The sequence below is a fragment of the Pinus tabuliformis genome, chromosome 8, assembly GCF_031772625.1.
Source record: "Pinus tabuliformis cultivar Carrire ecotype Pingquan chromosome 8, CPIR1, whole genome shotgun sequence".
NCBI classification, from domain to species: Eukaryota; Viridiplantae; Streptophyta; class Pinopsida; order Pinales; family Pinaceae; genus Pinus; species Pinus tabuliformis.
This window is the reverse complement of record NC_142294.1, coordinates 920,027,367-920,045,170: the sequence shown is the minus strand read 5'-3', so window position 1 is coordinate 920,045,170 and position 17,804 is coordinate 920,027,367. Positions and strand designations below refer to the sequence as shown.

The 17,804-nt window shown below is 37.2% G+C and overlaps 1 protein-coding gene across 3 annotated transcripts in view; it reads left to right on the top strand.

Annotated features, from left to right (window-relative positions):
* Positions 1 to 15,428, top strand: part of LOC149238523 (Zinc finger C-x8-C-x5-C-x3-H type family protein) — a 40,065-nt gene extending 24,637 nt beyond the window's left edge. For 2 of the 3 annotated variants that reach the window (XM_089373066.1, XM_089373067.1), the window contains exons 5-8: positions 9,144 to 9,236; positions 9,496 to 9,612; positions 13,722 to 13,796; positions 13,919 to 15,428. In XM_089373066.1, coding sequence (XP_089229192.1) covers positions 9,144 to 9,236; positions 9,496 to 9,612; positions 13,722 to 13,796; positions 13,919 to 15,358 — 1,725 coding nt within the window. In that variant the 3' untranslated portion in view covers positions 15,359 to 15,428. The remainder of the gene's footprint in view (positions 1 to 9,143; positions 9,237 to 9,495; positions 9,613 to 13,721; positions 13,797 to 13,918) is intronic. The other variant, XM_089373068.1, reaches the window with a different exon arrangement.
* The last annotated feature ends 2,376 nt before the right edge of the window (positions 15,429 to 17,804 follow it).

Here is a 17,804-nt window from a genome sequence, read left to right as displayed (position 1 = left end):
CACAAAATGGAGACTTGAACCCAAGACCTCTACTCTCTTAAAATAGCTTTGAACCAATTGATCTATACAAAAAATTGAGAGAGAGAGAGAGAGAGAGAGGGGGGGGGGGGCTTGGTTTGCGTGCTTGCCTTGAGAAAACTCTTTTTCCCTACAAAACACAAAACATAAAACCCAACACGAATATGCAAAGAAAAACGAACCTTGCGGCTCGAAGTTAGCTTTAGCCAAAAAACTAAAAATTTTAAAAAAAAAATCTCAAAGTTAGCTTTAGCCGAAAAACTAAATATTTTTCTCAATGTTTCTGATTTTCCGAGATCACACTAAGGTGCGGGGAAAAGAGCATACGCATGAGAAAAATCCTTCCTTTCTGTTTCTGATTTGCCCAGATCGCACAGAGTCGCAGGGCAAAGAGCATACGCAGAAATGAAAGGTATAGATCCGGTTAAAAAAAAGGGCTAAATAAACCGAAACCGAAATAAGCAGAGAGAAAATAACAGTAAACTGCAAAAAACACTGTATACCTCCCGATCTGAAAAATGACGCAGCTAGGGCTACCGGAAACCTTTTCGCGTGAAACGAAAGGGGTTCCTCACTGGAACAGATGCTCCGAACGCAACAGAGCAGTCCTCTCGGCCCGAAAGCAGTCAGAAACAGCAGATCTAGGAAACGACAGCCGCATGCAGTTCTATCGGCTTCAGATTTGGATCACCAACGGACGCGGCCCTCAAATAGCTCTGATACCATGTAGGAATTTACAGGGTAAGTTCCTCAGAAAGAATACCAAAAGGGCACCGCTCACAACCAGATCACAGATCAATACACCAGTATTTTTGACGTGGTTAAAAGTTAAAACCCTCAAAGAGGGAAACAGTCCACGGCCTGTCCCAACGTGGGTACTACAAGCAATTTATTAATCAAAGAATGAAAATTTACATAAGCTTCTCTCATGCACGGATTACCCGAACAATGACCCTCCATGCGCTTTAAATAGAACTCATGGACCAATCGGGTGTCAAGCCACGGATCAAGTGTCGGTAATACCGAGGAGAGAATGAACCGTCGGATCACTACATATCGTGACCGTCGGATTGTAAGTTACAAAATGTACAACGGTAAAGAAACACACTTTACCTAACTCTATACCTAACTCTATACTAGACCAAGTTGAACTTAACTATTTCCTATGTGTCGGAATATCCTAACAGCAAGCTGATTGCATACCTGGATGATCTTCATGAGGTAGCTGCTAACATTATCATATCTTGACATCTGCACGAATTTGAGCTTGTTCCTCAAGGTCATCTTCTTTTCATGTTGTCACTTTGGAATAAATCCACTAGTGTCTTGGACATTTATCTGGCCGGCCACTACTCATTTAAGCGAGGGATCAAATGATCTTTCACTGCATTGATGATTACCCGCTGGGCTTTGATTTATCTCTTCTCACGAGTTGCTAACTGCTGTGGATTTGTCGGTGTAGGAATTACCTTGTCAACTATTTCCGAAAGGTGATTTCCCTTCAAAAACATGGTGACTCTTTTCTTTCAATATAGGAAGTTTGAAGCTCCATATAACCTGTTTTCAAATCTTAGACTTGCTGCCGCCATTTCTAGATCTGATCAAAGTGTTTTGTGCTTATTCCTTCAAGCACCCACAAGAATTTTACTGTTGGTTTATAGACCTGTTGAGATCTCCTTGCAGATTTAATAAATCTGCTGCAAACTACTAGATCCTGTGCCAATGCTTGCTTTGGAGTGTACGTCCTCCACCAATCTCACTACTGGCTAATCTATTGTGAAAACTTGAAATTGGCTTCCCTATTAGAGCGTAAGCTTTGATGCCATGTTAAGTTTCCAAACCCTAGTAAACTGGCAAATTACTTCCTAGTAATTTCTTGCTTTAAATTACAACTTACTGATTAAAATGCACTACTAGGATTTTTAAATGTTAAAAATAACAAAATTTAGTGGAAGCAAATTAGACAATTTTAACACATGCACACAATTTTTTTTTGTCCTTCAAATCTGCTCATTAAATTAATATTCTTGCATACAAGGGCTCCCTTATTGGGAAATTGGCCCATTGAGGAAAAATACAATTTGTAACAAAAATCTGGTAAGTTTCTTGTTGAAGAAAACATTTGCAATCTGCTATCCCTGTGGCCTGTACAACTCTGTATGCATCTGTATGGCTTTGCTTGTGGCTTGTATGACCTGTTTGTGGTCCGTACGGCCTGTTCACGGCCTGCTTTGGATTTTCATTTGTTGTATGGCCCTACCTGCGGCCTTGTACTGCTGCTCGCTTGCTGTACAATTTTGCCTGTGGCCTTGTATGACTGCCCACTTGCTATACAACTGCCCAGAAAATCAGTCCTTCGATTTCTAGCTTTTGTTTCTTCTCCTCTTGCTGCTACACTGCTTGCACTCTCATCCTTTGGATTTGATCTCTGGATGAAGTTTCTTTATCATCCTTGTTGAGATCTCCTTGAGTCACAGTCGTTTGTGTCTCAACTTTCAAGCACTCCATGTCTCTTGTAAGTTGTGTGTCTTTCTCCTTCACCTAGCCTTACTTTTATAGTCTTGAGCTATTGATTGAATCCATTAACCCAAATCTCCAAAGTGATTGACCACTGAGATTGGATCTCATCTCACTTGAAATCAATGATTAAAATTCGTCTAATTCACTAATGTAAAAAGCTTTACATTTCATTAGTTTAAACTCACTTTTTATAAAAGGAAATTGAATTGAATTAATTAATATAATCAATGTAAATTTGCTAAGGTTGAAGGCTTTGGATCACTTCCACATGTCTTGACACTTAGACTTGTGCGGAAACGGTACAAACATCAACATACTTCATGGGAATGGCATCTTTGACATGCAAGGTCAGGTGTGATTGTTAATCTCCATGAGCGCCGTTGTAAAGGGAGTGCTTTGTGCATCGAGTTACTCTTTTCTTGACACTGTGTCTTTCCACCCCTTTCTTGCCTTTTTCTTACTTCTTTGTTTTGCTTTGCAAGCCTCCTTTTGGTATGTATACATTTTATTGTATACGCATCAGGATAATTCAAATAAGTCCTTTTAGTTAAGCATCTCATTACATTAGGATTTGGTGCAATGGCCTTACAGCAAGGGGGTAGAGCTCAAGCTTATTTGGCTTTTGGGATTATCATTAATAACTCTTTTATATTTCTTTTGCATTTTGAAATTTGTATCTCTCTCTTTCTCTCTCTCTCTCTCATATAGATGCATCAACTTTGGGCATCCAAGCCCCTTGTTTTCATAGGATTATGAAGTACAAGCCTTTTTGGGGTACCACAACCAACCCAAAAGAAAGGACAATTGAGAGGTAACAATGGAGGATGTTATGTATGGAAAGGATATGGGCTATTACCCTTATTAAAGTCGCCTAATAGTCCTGCCCTCCCCAAGAGTGAAACACTTGACTAAATAACCAATGATCCTTTCTTATATGCCCAATACGTTAAACATAAACAATTCACTGAAACAATGAATAATGTGCCTCATGTGTGTTGGGTCAGCACCATCATCAAATGAGTGAGGTGAGCATGATATGTGAGACATCTATGGTATGTGGAGAATGCTAAAAAAACATCACCGGGATCACTATTTGTGATATGGATCATCGAAGAAAAATATCCTCTAGTTATCCCTAGAAGTGAGGGCATAACATTTTGTTGAAAATGTAGCAATGGAAGGTCTTCTAGCTTGTGCCTTAGCCGGTGAAGACGTCGAATTAGTCTCTCTCTAGCATGAATGCGAGTTAATGAGATAGACTTCAGTTACGATGAGTTGATTTCTAGTTTACTGGAATGGTCATCAAGTTTGCATGTGTAGTGTTGGAGCTTCAGTTTGTTGAAGTCTTCTTTAGTTAGACCACAGGATGAGGTGGTAGTGACAAGTTCAGGTAGGCCGAGTTAAGTCGAGCTAGTTAACTGAGAACTAGTCCAAGTGTAACTGGGACTTGCTCCAGTTAACTAGCAAAGGAAACTCGTGACGCTAGTGTGAACTGTCATTCGACTAGGCCTTCTTCCATGCATCGATTTCTGTTGTGAAAGAGAAGGACGAAGGCACAATAAAATTGATCATTGTTTGTGTGGACTACGCATAGATTGAGGAGCAAGAGTGCACAAGGATTGTGGATTGTGGATCAGGATTTGCAAAGAAGGTCGAGACTATCTTCAGCAGAGAACATTTGTATGCAGGGTCAAGAATCAAGATCAAGAGCAGGCCAAGAACAATTGTAGAGCTGAGAATAGTGAGGATAAGCCTAGCGGTTTCTCAGTGACAAATTGCTGGCTGCAGTAGCAGCATGAATTGTAATAGATCCATTTTCTCAAAGAACAATCAATAAAAGACCACAACAAAGAAAGCAGATTTTCCCTTTTGGGTTTCCTGGGTAAAACAAGCGTGTCAATTTTGTGTGCATGTGTTTTTATCTCTAGTATTTTCCGTTGCATGTTGATTGTTAATAAACTCTGCATCTTGGTGAAAGTTAAAACTTGGTTTCAGTTTTCTGTTGCCTTGATTTTCAGTTGATTCATCTAATTAGTTGCAGAGTTTCAAGAAAATTAACACATTTGGCTCCAACATGGAGACGTGGTCACCGTAGAGCACATGAGAATCTCAACATCTCAGGAAATCCAAGATTTGCACCCCTGCTTCAATCTAAAATATCCTGCTACATTTTAACATGAAACTATTGGGAACAAAATTGTAAGGGGATATGATTCACCCTGGTACATTGAAAAGTATAAAATAAACGTGGGGAAATCTTTCATTTTATCATATTTTATTATTATTATTTATATAAGACTAACTTACATGAATGCATAATATCAATCAATGACCAACATCAATAAAAAAACAATTCAATCAAGATGCATACACACAACAGGACCTTTAACTATGCTATTCTAATTTCTAACCAAAGGACTTGAGTGTTTTCAACGGATTAAGGTTTTAAGGGCAACCTACTAGGAGGTGAAGGTCACAGTTCCCTACTAAAGTTAACCAGTTAGACATTTCTTGCACAAAGGGCTCTTCTTCTCTCCTACCCCAGATAAGTACAAGACTTCCTGATTTGTTGTTATTTGATCCAACATAGGGTGGGTAGTGTTAATGAAAACTACATTTTTTGGTCATCTTTACAAAGCTTTAAAGTATTTTCATTTCCTTGGGTCAAAACCTTAACAGATCTCAGATTCCAATGTTCATTAATCACATGTTTCCATCCATAATTCCTTCTTCTTGTTGAAAATGTATCATCAATTGTATCCTCAAATGCAAAAGGAAAAATGGGAAGGTCTGGTGAGTAGTCATGATTTGCTACAGTTGACATATTGACATCAATGTGATTTATCCAAAAATGCTTTTTATAAACATTATGAATCACAGAAGCTTGCACTTGGAAATATTGGTAACTTCCTTACACTCTTCAATTTGCAATCTCAAGTTTGTAGAGACACATAAATTAGTGATTTTATTATGAATTATTCATTAGCTCTTTCATAGGAACTTGGGGGTCTTGTACTTGGTATTTCACAATTAGCTGTATATAGAGCATAAAGAAGGTACCATCAGAGGTTGGAATGGTTGCATAAGACATTCATTTGAAGGCTACCTCTCATGGTAGAGGCCCATTTCCTAGATAGTAACATACCCCAAGCATTAGGCACATGTATGACTACAACATCCATTAATATAAATATATATGGGCATGCAGCTAGCCTGCCATTCAAATCTTTAGTAAGCCCACAGACTTGGATTGCCTTTGAATCAATTCCATCCATTTCCTAGATAGTAACATACCCCAAGCATTAGGCACATGTATGACTACAACATCCATTAATATAAATATATCTGGGCATGCAGCTAGTATGACATTCAAATCTTTGGTAAGCCCACGGACTTGGATTGCCTTTGAATCAATTCCACACACATTTCGACAAGGCCTAGTAATTTGTACACCAAGTTGATTCTCTAGATAAGGATATCACTATAATATATGTAAATATATCTCAATTCTACGAGATTGTGGACCCTGCACCAAAATGATTCTGTCCTTTGACATCTCAAGTTGTTTATCATGTGTCGGGATGAGACATCTGATTTCTTGAAAAAAATGAATTGAACCACTATCGAGGACAATGACTTGATCAGCGAAAAGGATTTACCATTTACCGGTGAGTTGAGAATATAGAAAACACTACAATAATTCATGTTCATATCCATCTTTGATAATGCGATAAGATTACAGCAATTATGGATTGTTCAATAATATTTTTAGTGAAAAGGAATGTTTCACAAATCTTGGAACTCTTGCCCGAAATGGTTGAAATACATCAATTGGTCGTGGCTACATTTAGAATGAAGCATCCAAATGGAATGGTGCTTCCTGCGGCTGATTCAACTATTACCTTTGCTGAATCAAAAGCTAGCACTGCATGTGTGGGGTATCATCTTGAGTTCTTTTGAGTCTCATATTCAAACAAGGATCTCGAGCTTAAAATCTGGTAGAACAGTTTTCATAAATTGGTCCATAGCGTTATGGGCAATGGGTATCTTGCAGGGCGAATACAGCTAATACGGATTCTAGAATGCCAACATAGTAACAACCAAAAAAGTCCAGCAGTAGCAAATCCACCTGAATATTAAAAAACTATAACACTTAGCTTGAAGCTTCCTGGAGAAGGTATGGATACCAACTCAAACCCAAATCCAAGAGTGGAATGGACGCTGTACCTTGCCAAGAATGGTCTCTTAGGTACTACCTGCTATAACACATTTGCCGAATAAGTCACCCACTCTAATGTCTAAAAACCTGTTTATAAGTAATGTTCCCCCTTTAGCTTCTTTGTGTTTTCCATGTGGGATATTAAATTTTATTATACTCTTTTAACTAACAGAAAACTACAATTGATTGACATAAGCTTCAGTCGGGGCACTACTGATAAGATTACCAAGATATTGAATAGAGGAAATATAAAAGGTACCTTCTCACCATTGAACTCTTCAAGGACTATGTTGGATTCAGCAAAAGACCTTATCAATCTAAAGCTTCAGAGAGGTGTGTATGCTATCTTGTGCTTCTGTGGAAAGGTTTACATAGGTGAGACTAGTTGCTTGATCAAGGAAAGATTGAAGGAACACAGTGCTGCTATAATGCACAACAAGATTGAAAAATCAGCAGTCACAGAACATTCAAATACTAATCGATGACATAAATACTAATTGATGACTAAGTAAATAAATTTATTTATGTGGTAATGGAAATAGATGAGCATCAACACCTCCTGATGACGAGCCAGATTTATTGGCTTGAAACGCTGATGAAATTTACTCCATAAAGCACAGCTTCCAGATGTTTTTTTGAAATAAAATCCATCAACCAACAAAAAATATAAATCCCACACAAAGTATGATTAATTAAAATTTAGCACTGAAGTGGCTTATCTTTAGACATCATTATAGACTTTCACCCTGCAACATTTGTAGTTAGTTTATAAAAAATTGCATTCTATTTTCATGCATTGCTGTTTTGTAGATTGTGAAGCAGAGGTGTTGGATGTAATCTTTTGTTAATTGGCAATGTTGCTTGTAAATCATCATGAATATTCTGTGTTTGACACTTGTTTGTGAAGATCAATTTCCTCTCTCCCTTTTATTTGTTCTCATGGTTATCTTTTTCTTGTCATTGCTTTCTGACATCTATGTTCTATACGCACAAAGCTGGTCATATCTAGTGGCTTTTTTTCTTTTCCTTTGACTTTTACTTCAGAAATCCTTTTCAAAGTATGGTGCAAAGGAGATCCAAGGATTTTGGCATTGACCAACGGTGGAGATGAAGACATGTATCCTGACTGTAGATAGTGGAGATTCACTGGATATAAAAATTCTGGTTTCTGAGCTTGAGTGATCTTTATCATGTTTAGTACATCAAAGTATTGTTCCCCATATATATACACAGTTTTTTTGTTTTTATTAGCATGTACAATGGTCCATAAGGTTAATCTAATTTTACTGGTTATAAGTGTATTAATGATGGCATTTGTTTCTGCAATGGGATTTATCTTTTGTTTATTCTGAAATGGACTTCTTCAGATTTTGCAATGGTTGTTAACCTTCATCTTTAATTACCCTAAAAAAGAGGCAGGTCCTTAACTGGCTGTAGTTCCTGCAAAAAGGCATTAGACAGTATATGGCTGGTGTCTTATGTAGTGGATGCTGCATGGTTGTTTCTTTGGAAGATTCCGGCTAGCCCCATCAGAGGTTGTACTTGATTGGCAGTGAATCAGATGAATGCAAATTCAAAGTAGATATATTTCGAATTCCAAATACTCATGGGTATTGAAAATTCTAGTTGTTTTCTTTCTGAAAGTTACTATCTGGCATTCATTTAGGGCATGTTAATATAACTTCATTCTGCTTGGCAATGGTGCGTATTGGTTGTTAAGAGTTCTAAACTTATATTTATTGAAAGTTTGAATTGGATTTGTATTATAAAGTTGGAGAACCAATGGGTTTCTCTTTCCATTTAATAGTAATTTTTTTTTTTTGTTAATTTAATTTTTATTTATTTATTTTATTTTATGTGTCTAAAGATAAGTTATTTAAATAATATTACTCAAAAATCCAAAGTTTGAGAACCAAGGTGATTTCATTATCCATTTCATAGGATCTCAAATAATTAATGGTTTGAAGGTAGTTGTTTGATCCTTTAAAATAATCTTCAATTGAGTGGTCGTAATTAATCTCTGAACTTTGAAGTGTTAAATTTTTGTTTACTTCTTTTCATGTTGCTGAACTGAGCTCTGTGTAGAAGCATTTCACTACTGGTTGCCACTTAGATTATACCATGAACATTCGATATTAGGTTTATGGTAAATTATTACTTTTCCTAAAGTACCAAATTAAACACCAAAATATCAGTAAGAAATTTACAAGTATTGAATTGTTTATTTTGCTGGGCCATTTGCAGTTTACCTTGAAGAGGACATTAAAACATTGGTCATAACTTGCTTTTGATTGGTGGAATGTGTTCTTGAAAAATAACTATTTGTTTAATGACTTTTATGTTGATTATTTACATTCAATCATTGTTGTTGTGGGAAGCGTTGCAGTATACAGATGAAGAGGTTGCCCTTCATTATGATGAATTTTATGAAGATGTACACACAGAATTTTTGAAGTTTGGTGAACTTGTAAATTTCAAGGTAATCATTTTGTGTTTCTCACCGTTTCTCATCGTCTTTGAAAACAGGCCTTCTGCTTGTTAAGTAATTACAAATATGATTGACTAATTTGGTAACCTTTTCTATTTGTCATAATTCTGTATCTTATCATAAGAAATATGACTGCCTATGTGTTTTTTTTTTCAAATATTTATTTTTTAAATTAAATTTTGTGTTTTAATTTAAGTTTTTTATATGGATAATTAAATTTTACAAGTCTAATTTTTAGTTGATTATTCAGGTCTGTAGAAATGCTTCAGCTCATCTTCGTGGAAATGTTTATGTGCACTATCAGTCTCTTGATTCTGCAATTGCTGCATACAATGCCATAAATGGTCGTTTTTTTGCAGGGAAGCAGGTGTGTGATGCATTTGTCTGCTGCCGCATATTTTTCCTATTAGTAAATTATTTTTTGTCTTTAATTGGTTTTCATTTCACAGACTCATATGTATATGTATAGATAATATAGCTATGAGAAGATGAAATGTATGCTATCATCTATGAGTCATATCATGTATGTTTTTTGTGTTTATATTAGATGTGAACTATGTTGCAGGAAACTTGCCCCCCCTTGCATTTCCGCCGCGTTTCTGTTTTGAAACTCTGAAACTCGGCTGAAACGTGTTTCAGTTTGTATGAAACACATTCACATGTCGGAAATGTGTTTCATACAAATCAAATATGTTTCAATGTCTGTACAATGCATTTCCAAATGAAACTTCTCTGATTTTTCCTTGATTTAATTGTTGGGACCCACATTTTTGGTTTTATTGCCTAATCAAAGGTTGATTATGAATTTAGGAGACTTATAGAAACCTGGAAGACCAGAATTTTTTCTTAAAAAAGGTTTCACTCTCACTTTGCACCAAAATGTTGAGTTATGGTATTATTAAATTCTTAAAGTAAAATAATGTTTACTTAAATTTTTAACATTACCATTAATTCTTTCAGGATGTTTGAGAGTATTTCCAACCTCATCAGTCTTCATTTGGAGAAAGTAGAATTTCATACCTTATTCAAAATTTAGCAGAGTTAACAGTTTCCAGAATTTGAGGACTAGTTTGATTAGATTCTATTATGTATGGAGGTATGGTATTGGTAGTTAATCAAGAGCACCAAGCCCTTTATGTATATCAATGTTAGTGATATTGCTTGTTGGACTCCTCTGTCATGGCCTTAACAAAAATGTACCCTTCACTCAAACCAAAATCATTGATCACCTAAGTAACCGGATTCGTTCTATAGGGCCCACGAATCCGAATCCGTCGTGTCCGACACGATTCTCTCGAAATTCGTGTCCAAAAAACATGACACATCGTGTCCTATTTTGACACGTCGAATCCCCCAGCGTGTCACGATTTTGGCAGCGTGTCACGATTTTGGAAATCGTGTCCTGTTTTCCAGGACTCGTTAGGCGGCAAAAGTGACCTGCGCGAGTATGAAAAGGCCGCATTTGGTCATTACAGCCACGCATATTTTCATTTGGCAAGCGTTTTGGCAGCTTAATGATCAAGTCTAGGCCCTAGTAAAAGTGACATTCTCCCTAATTTTCATTTTCATCCTTTTACTTAAATTTTTAACATTACCATGAAATGACTTAGGATGTTTGAGAGTGGTTCCGGCCTCATTGGATTTCATATGGAGAAAGTAGAATTTTAGGTTTCATTCAAAATCCAGGAGACTTATCAGTTTTTCAGGATTTTAGGATTGGGGGATTGCAATGTTTCCATTGAATTTTGTCATGTATTAGGGTATGGAACTCGTATTTAATCAAGAGCACCAAACCAGGAGCTTCTGAAAATGTCGCTCCTGCTCTCGTTTTCGCTTCCGCTCCCGCTCCCAAGTAACACTGTTCCTGATGATATGGGTCTGGACACCAGTGTTGAGTTGGCATTGGCCAACATGGATCTCAATTATCCAGTGCTAGAGCCTGTTAGATTTGATGACTTAGAGGGGTCATCCTCCACACCAGCAGATGCAAAGGCGACTATGGATACAAGGGAGGAGGAGGATGCAGAGGAGAGCAGTGGGGACCATGATGATGAGGACATTGATGCTGATTGATGCCTTGAGGCTTGTATACCTGTAGTTGTTTTATATTTTCTATTTCTATTTGCCATTGGCATTGCACCAGCACTACCTATGTAACACATTTTGATTTGATGACTTAATGAGAAAACTACAGTTGTTAGTGTGTTTATCTTACTATCTTGTAGTTGTAAGTTGTCTTTCAGTTATGAATTATGAATCATGATTTATGTGACCAGTACCACTGACATGTATTTGAATTTTGTATGTACTATGCATGCTAATAGCTATAGATGAAGATCTATGTTTGAAATCAATAAATTTGTATCATTAATTAAAATTTGTGTAGGAAATATCTAATTTTTATATATATATATATATATATATATATATATATATATATTTTTTTTTTAATAAAATAATATATAACGAATCCTATGTGTCCTGTTCCGGGGGGTCAACGTGTCCGAATCTGACACCACGATTCCCGAATCCTACGAATCCCGAATCCCCGTGTCAGGTGACTTAGTTGATCACGCATGCTAGGCTTTTTGTAGCATATTTTAAAGCTTGGATTAGGTAGTTTCATCAAAATTGAGTGGTGCTGACTGATGTCTCTAGAGTATTGAGGTAGAGGCAAAGGGTGATACTAATGATTAGGATTCCAGTATAAGTGATAGTGAAACATTAGTTGTCATTTAAATGTTCTTGCTCATTTATTCATAATGCTCTCTCTCTCTCTCTCTATATATATATATATATATATCGTGTTTTCCTGTTTCCAAAATTTTGGGGGGTCATGTTTCCAGTGTGTTTCCATTTCAGAAATGTGTATTCGTTTCCCCTTATCACGCAACTTAGAATGTGAATGAACTGGATAAATCACTCCACTAAAAGAAGGGTTTGATACATTCAGTTATAGATGATTATGGATATTCTTAGACAGGAGACTCAATGCCATACATCATATCTAGGAACTGAGAATAGTCCAGCTTCAGTGAAGTCCTGATTTCTTTGTTGCACAGACATGTTCAGCAATCCTCAAGGGTACTTTCCAATAACCACTCTTGCGTATATGTTATCTTCTTACCATGCTGATAATTTTCATTCCTAACAGCACATTGCAGGGAAGCATACTTTGTGAAATTTTTGTGGTTGTAGTCTATGGTGTATCTTGTATGTGCCTATTTTGTGTGACAATGTCCATTGCCCCAGGCCTGTGAATAAACGCCTTAATAAGCTTGGAATTTGATGTTGACATGTAGAGAGAAGATCTGTTGGAAAACCGGTTTACAATTTTTTTTCTTATTGCAGTTCTACTTAGTACTTAACAAAACAAGATCACGTTCTTTGTGCAGAAGTTGTTTTATATGGACCTTATTTCAGGGAATGGCACTTACAGCAGCCAAATGCTTTAGGAATACGTGCTGTCAAACCCACCAGCATGCTGTAGATGGTTGACCAACTTTATATGTATATATCTCTAAACAGGACAATTTTTTACATAAAAAATTGGGACTTTGAGAACAACTGAATGTTGACTCAAAAAGCTTGTATCATACTTCTGATTTTATTGCACAAGAAGCAGATGGCCTTATCGAGGAAAAATCCCTGAAAATATTCACCAGAAGGATATTGATAATATATATGGTTGTTGGCACTAACAGCAATGTATACTGAATAACCTTTCCAACGAAATTAATTTAGTCTCAGTAGCTTGTTTTCTTTATTTATTTTTATTTTATAATTTTGGCCTGAGGAAATAATCTCACTTCACCCTCAGCGCTGGTACTAGGACAGCCCTTGCAGAGCTCTCTCCCCTCATCCATGGAATTTCTAGATGGAACTGCAAAGTGATTATATTTGATCCCAAGACCTCTGTTGACTTGGTGCAAGAGCATCTGCCAATCGAGCTAACCCTTGGGTCTGGGCTCAATAACTTACTTAACTATCAATTGAAGCATTATATCCCGCTTTATCAGTTGAAGCTTAATTTTTGAAATAATTAGTATTTTGTTCATTCTTTGAACTGCTTTGCTCAAACAATGTTGAAGCTGATTGTTTCCGTACTTTGAAACTGATTAATCTTTTAGCTTTTGATGTGTCATCCTTTCTTGTATTTTCATTAGTTTTTCAGTCTCTCCATTTTATAATAATGAATGTAATCATTTTCTAGCTTTTGCTATAATAAAATTTCTTAATGTTAGCTAAGCTATACTTTAAACTGTTTGTCAGGTGTGTGAGCTTTGGCTTCTTTTCACTTCGAAGCTTGATCTTTTTTTATCTTACGTTGATGGATCATACGTTAAAGTTCTTGATAGATTAAAAAACATACAATAAACTACTTATGTGATAGTAAGTTTGTTTAGTGGTTATTCCTTTTGATCATACATTGCCCAAACATATTTAAATTATGTTTCCCATTCTTTTATGTCTCAGATTACTTGCGAGTTTATTGGTGTCACAAGGTGGAAAGTGGCAATCTGTGGGGAATATATGAAATCTCGCCATAAGGTAATCTTCAAGTTATCTCTACAATTGGTTTTCATCATTGATCAGTTGTTTTTCTAACATTGAATATCCTAGTGATCTTAGTAGGCATTATTTGTCTTTAAAAACCTTGGGCTCTGTGACAGACTTGTTCACATGGAAGTGCTTGCAACTTTCTTCACTGCTTTCGTAATCCGGGAGGGGAATATGAATGGGCAGATTGGGACAATCCACCTCCAAGGTCCTGGATGATAAAAATGGACATGTTGTTTGGTGGGTCAAGGATTACTCAATATGATAATCACAAGCTGAGAGAACGTGATAATCGGAATAGCCATGGTTATTCAAACAGGAGCAGTTGCAGGAGGTCATCTAGGCAGCATAGGTTACGCGAAAGGGACCGTTGGAGTAGTGATGACAATGAAACAAAATACAAAGAGCACAGAACCAGAAAGTATAGTAGCGAAGAAGAAAGAGACACCAGGTCAGACTCAGATCAAGCTTCGGATGTATATAATAGAAAAGCAAATAAAAGAAGGTGCAGCCACAATAGAGGAGCCAGTGATAAAACCAGGAGGGGTGAAAGTGAGATGTCTGAAGAAGACAATGAAATCACAGATCGGTCCCATCGAAGGACTGATAGGAGTATGCATGTGATGAACAGAAAGAGGCACCACAGGGAGCATTCCTGTGAAGATGATACTGGTGATAAAAAAAGGAGGGCAGATAGCGTTGATAGTGATCGTACAGGTAAAAAGCACTCTGAATCAAGAAGAGGAAGTTGTGTAAGATTGGATGATGATCATAATGTTGTTAAATATAAATCAAAAGACACCAGGTCGGATTCCGATCAAGATTTTGATGTATATAATAGAAAAGCAAATAAAATAAGGTGCAGCCAAAATAGAGGAGCCAGTGATAAAACCAAGAGAGGTGAAAATGAGATGGCTGAAGAAGACAAAGAAATCATTGATGGGGCCCATCAAAGGACTGATAGGAGTATGCATGGGATGAACAGAAAGAGGCACCACAGAGAGCAGTCCTGTGAAGATGATACCAATGATAAAAAGAGGGCAGATAGTGTTGATAGTGATCTTACAGGTAAAGAGCACTCTGATTCAAGAAGAGGAAGTTGTGTAAGATTGGATGATGATCATAATGTTGTTAAGTATAAGTCAAAAGGCAGGCTCACATTTGAAAGGGAAGATGGTTTACAAAGTTCGTGCTCTGAGAAAAAACAAAGGTCCAGGGAATCAAGGAGATCCCAAGATCATGTCAAAGAAAGCATGGATCAAGAGAAAATGAAGTTGTCGAGAGGCAATCATAGTAACAAATCACCGCGGAAGAATAGAGAGCATGAAAGGCTGCAAAGACGGCATGGAGACCGCAAGTCTCCAAGGAGAGTCAAGAATTACTACCAGTCACAAGGGAGAGACCAAGGTAAGAGCTTATCCCCAGAGAAGGATCAACACAGGAGCAAGTTGCTGAAGAGAAGAAGAAACTTCAGTAGGACACCAAAGAGCTCAGAAGAAGATTCATTAGATGATGTTGACCGATGGCAAGCTAGTGATGACAGTGTAATCTAAATTTTTTCTACTGTTAATTGAAATCCTGGTAAAAATGGTTTTTTATAATGATAAACAATTGAAATGTTCATTTCTTCTTTCTTGTAAAAGTTGTTGTGTAGCTTTTGTCTTTAATGCAAGCTGGCCATGCAAGTTCATATCAAAGAATATCATTTTTGATCAATGATTGTAAATAGGTAAGGCTATATTTTGGTATGTTATCCTCTACAAGTTTGGGAGTTTAAATATTTTGTTACTGGCATAAAATGTCAGTATAACGATTATCAATCCTGTTGCTTGTTACTTCCAGATGTTTATACCTTCATATTTTAATGCCCTCATCCCATTGAAGGATCTATTTGTACTTGCTTGGTGAGTTCTAATATCTCCCCTAGTCTTTCTTCCTAAAGATTCCATGAGTGTATAGCTAGGAATGTAGCCAACTAATTCCTGCATTACACCTATTAGAGATTTGTTCTTGAATCAGACCTACCTGCAGGTCCCTGCAAATCAGAATGCACACTGGCCATCACTTAACCCAAGCATCATACAACAACACTGTTAATGCATGAGATTATCAAATCAGATGGATAATCCTGCACATCAAGGGCATCTCATAACTCACACAGTTCTAACCCTGCACATCAAGGGCATCTCATTACTCATGCACAGTCCTACAAACACACAACTTCTCATTACTCAAGCGTCATCTCAGTACTTGGGGTTCAAATCCCCCCAATGAGACAATTGGCCCCTTGTGATAAGGTTAGAAGGGTAGACCCCTCCCCACTCCGCCCACCCCCCTGACCCACCTGTGGGTGTGTCTCCAGATGTCTCGCCCCTTTCTAGGTTATACATTATTAGTATATCTGGCTTGTGGGCCATTGGATATCCTCTTGGGTTATAGTGGCAGCCAGTTGGTTTGATCCCAGGCCTAGCCCAGATCTCCCTAATGAGTTATCAGTTTCCCATGTTTAAGAAAAAAAAGGCATCATTTCATAAAATTCATGCAAGATATTTCATGAATAGGACTACAAAGAAACGATGATCTAAGCTTTCATTTAATTGTGCATTTTACAGCATATAATTGAAGCTACAATGCCATTTCTCTTCTACTATGTCTATCAATCTGAGGCACCTTGCCCTCTCCTATAACTTGACTATCTACTCAACTGACTGACACGCCTCTTGAAGTCAATATCACAACAAGTTGAGCACTTATTTAATTAAGATACCTTCTATTTATTATCTGCTCTTACTTTTGTAACTGCCCCTTGATTCAATTTTGATTGATTTTCCATGGATATAATCATTCCATCTATGGCTTCATGACAGTCCCATAACTGTTGGGTCATTCAAACTCCCTCAACATCTATTTGTTTCTTTGGAAAATCTCAATGTTTGTCTTTCCTGCATGTTTGTTCTAGCTTCCATTTTCATCCACGATCTGCATGCCTTTTATTGCTGTCTCGTTCTCCTAAGTTCCTCAAAACGCTTCACTTGCCAGCCCCTGCCCTGTGGACTCCTGTGTGCCTTTTACTGCTGTCTCGTTCTCCTAAGTTCCTCAAAACGCTTAGCTTGCCAATCCCTGCCCTGTGGACTCCTGTGTGCCTCCTCTCATCATCTCAATGATTGCTCTACCATTCTTTTATATCCCCTCAAACTTCAAGTCCACTCACCATGGGTTCTACCTATATCTGGTTCGCTCTTTCCTTACTGCCACCTCTAACCCTCCGATCTCCAGCACCATTCACCCTTCTCTCATGCTCCCATGTGCTCGTTGGCCAATATCTCTGCATTTGCTGGTGCTCCACCTGATCATCCTTACATACGACGGATGCTCCTGCATCAGTTCTACACAAGGAGATCTCATCCATAACCGCTGAAGATATACTGTAACAAATCATTCTGCTACTGGAATCAATTTCCTGCCATTTACAGGAAAATGCATATTCTATGAATGATGAAGTTTTAACTTTTGGAAACAACTGGCAAGGCCAATTACAGGAAAAATGGAAAAGCTTGAGGTGTACTTGCTCATGGACTTGAAAAGTGAAACCTCTGATATTTTTGTGCTCAATAACGGCATATTGTATACTAGAAATCATCTAACCAGTGGTGTAGCAAGAGAAAAATATAGATTTATCAGGAGAATGTCAATGTTTGTAACTCGAACAGGTACTTCTGCACAGGCCTATGTCTCTATGCGTGCAATAAGTCGACCATAGATCTCCTTAGGACACTTGCTCAAGAGTGAGCAAGTTGATAATGTAACTTAGCCTAAGTCTAACTTGGGAAAAGCAAATAATTATTATGTTGGTTAATTGAGTTAAAGAAACTTAAGAAAAATAAAGTAAATTACTTTAGTGATTATGTTTTAATTTCAACCATTGATCTCAAGCGAGGTGAGATATAATCTCGGCTTTCAATCTCTTTGGAGATTAGGGTTAGGGATTTAGGTCAATGT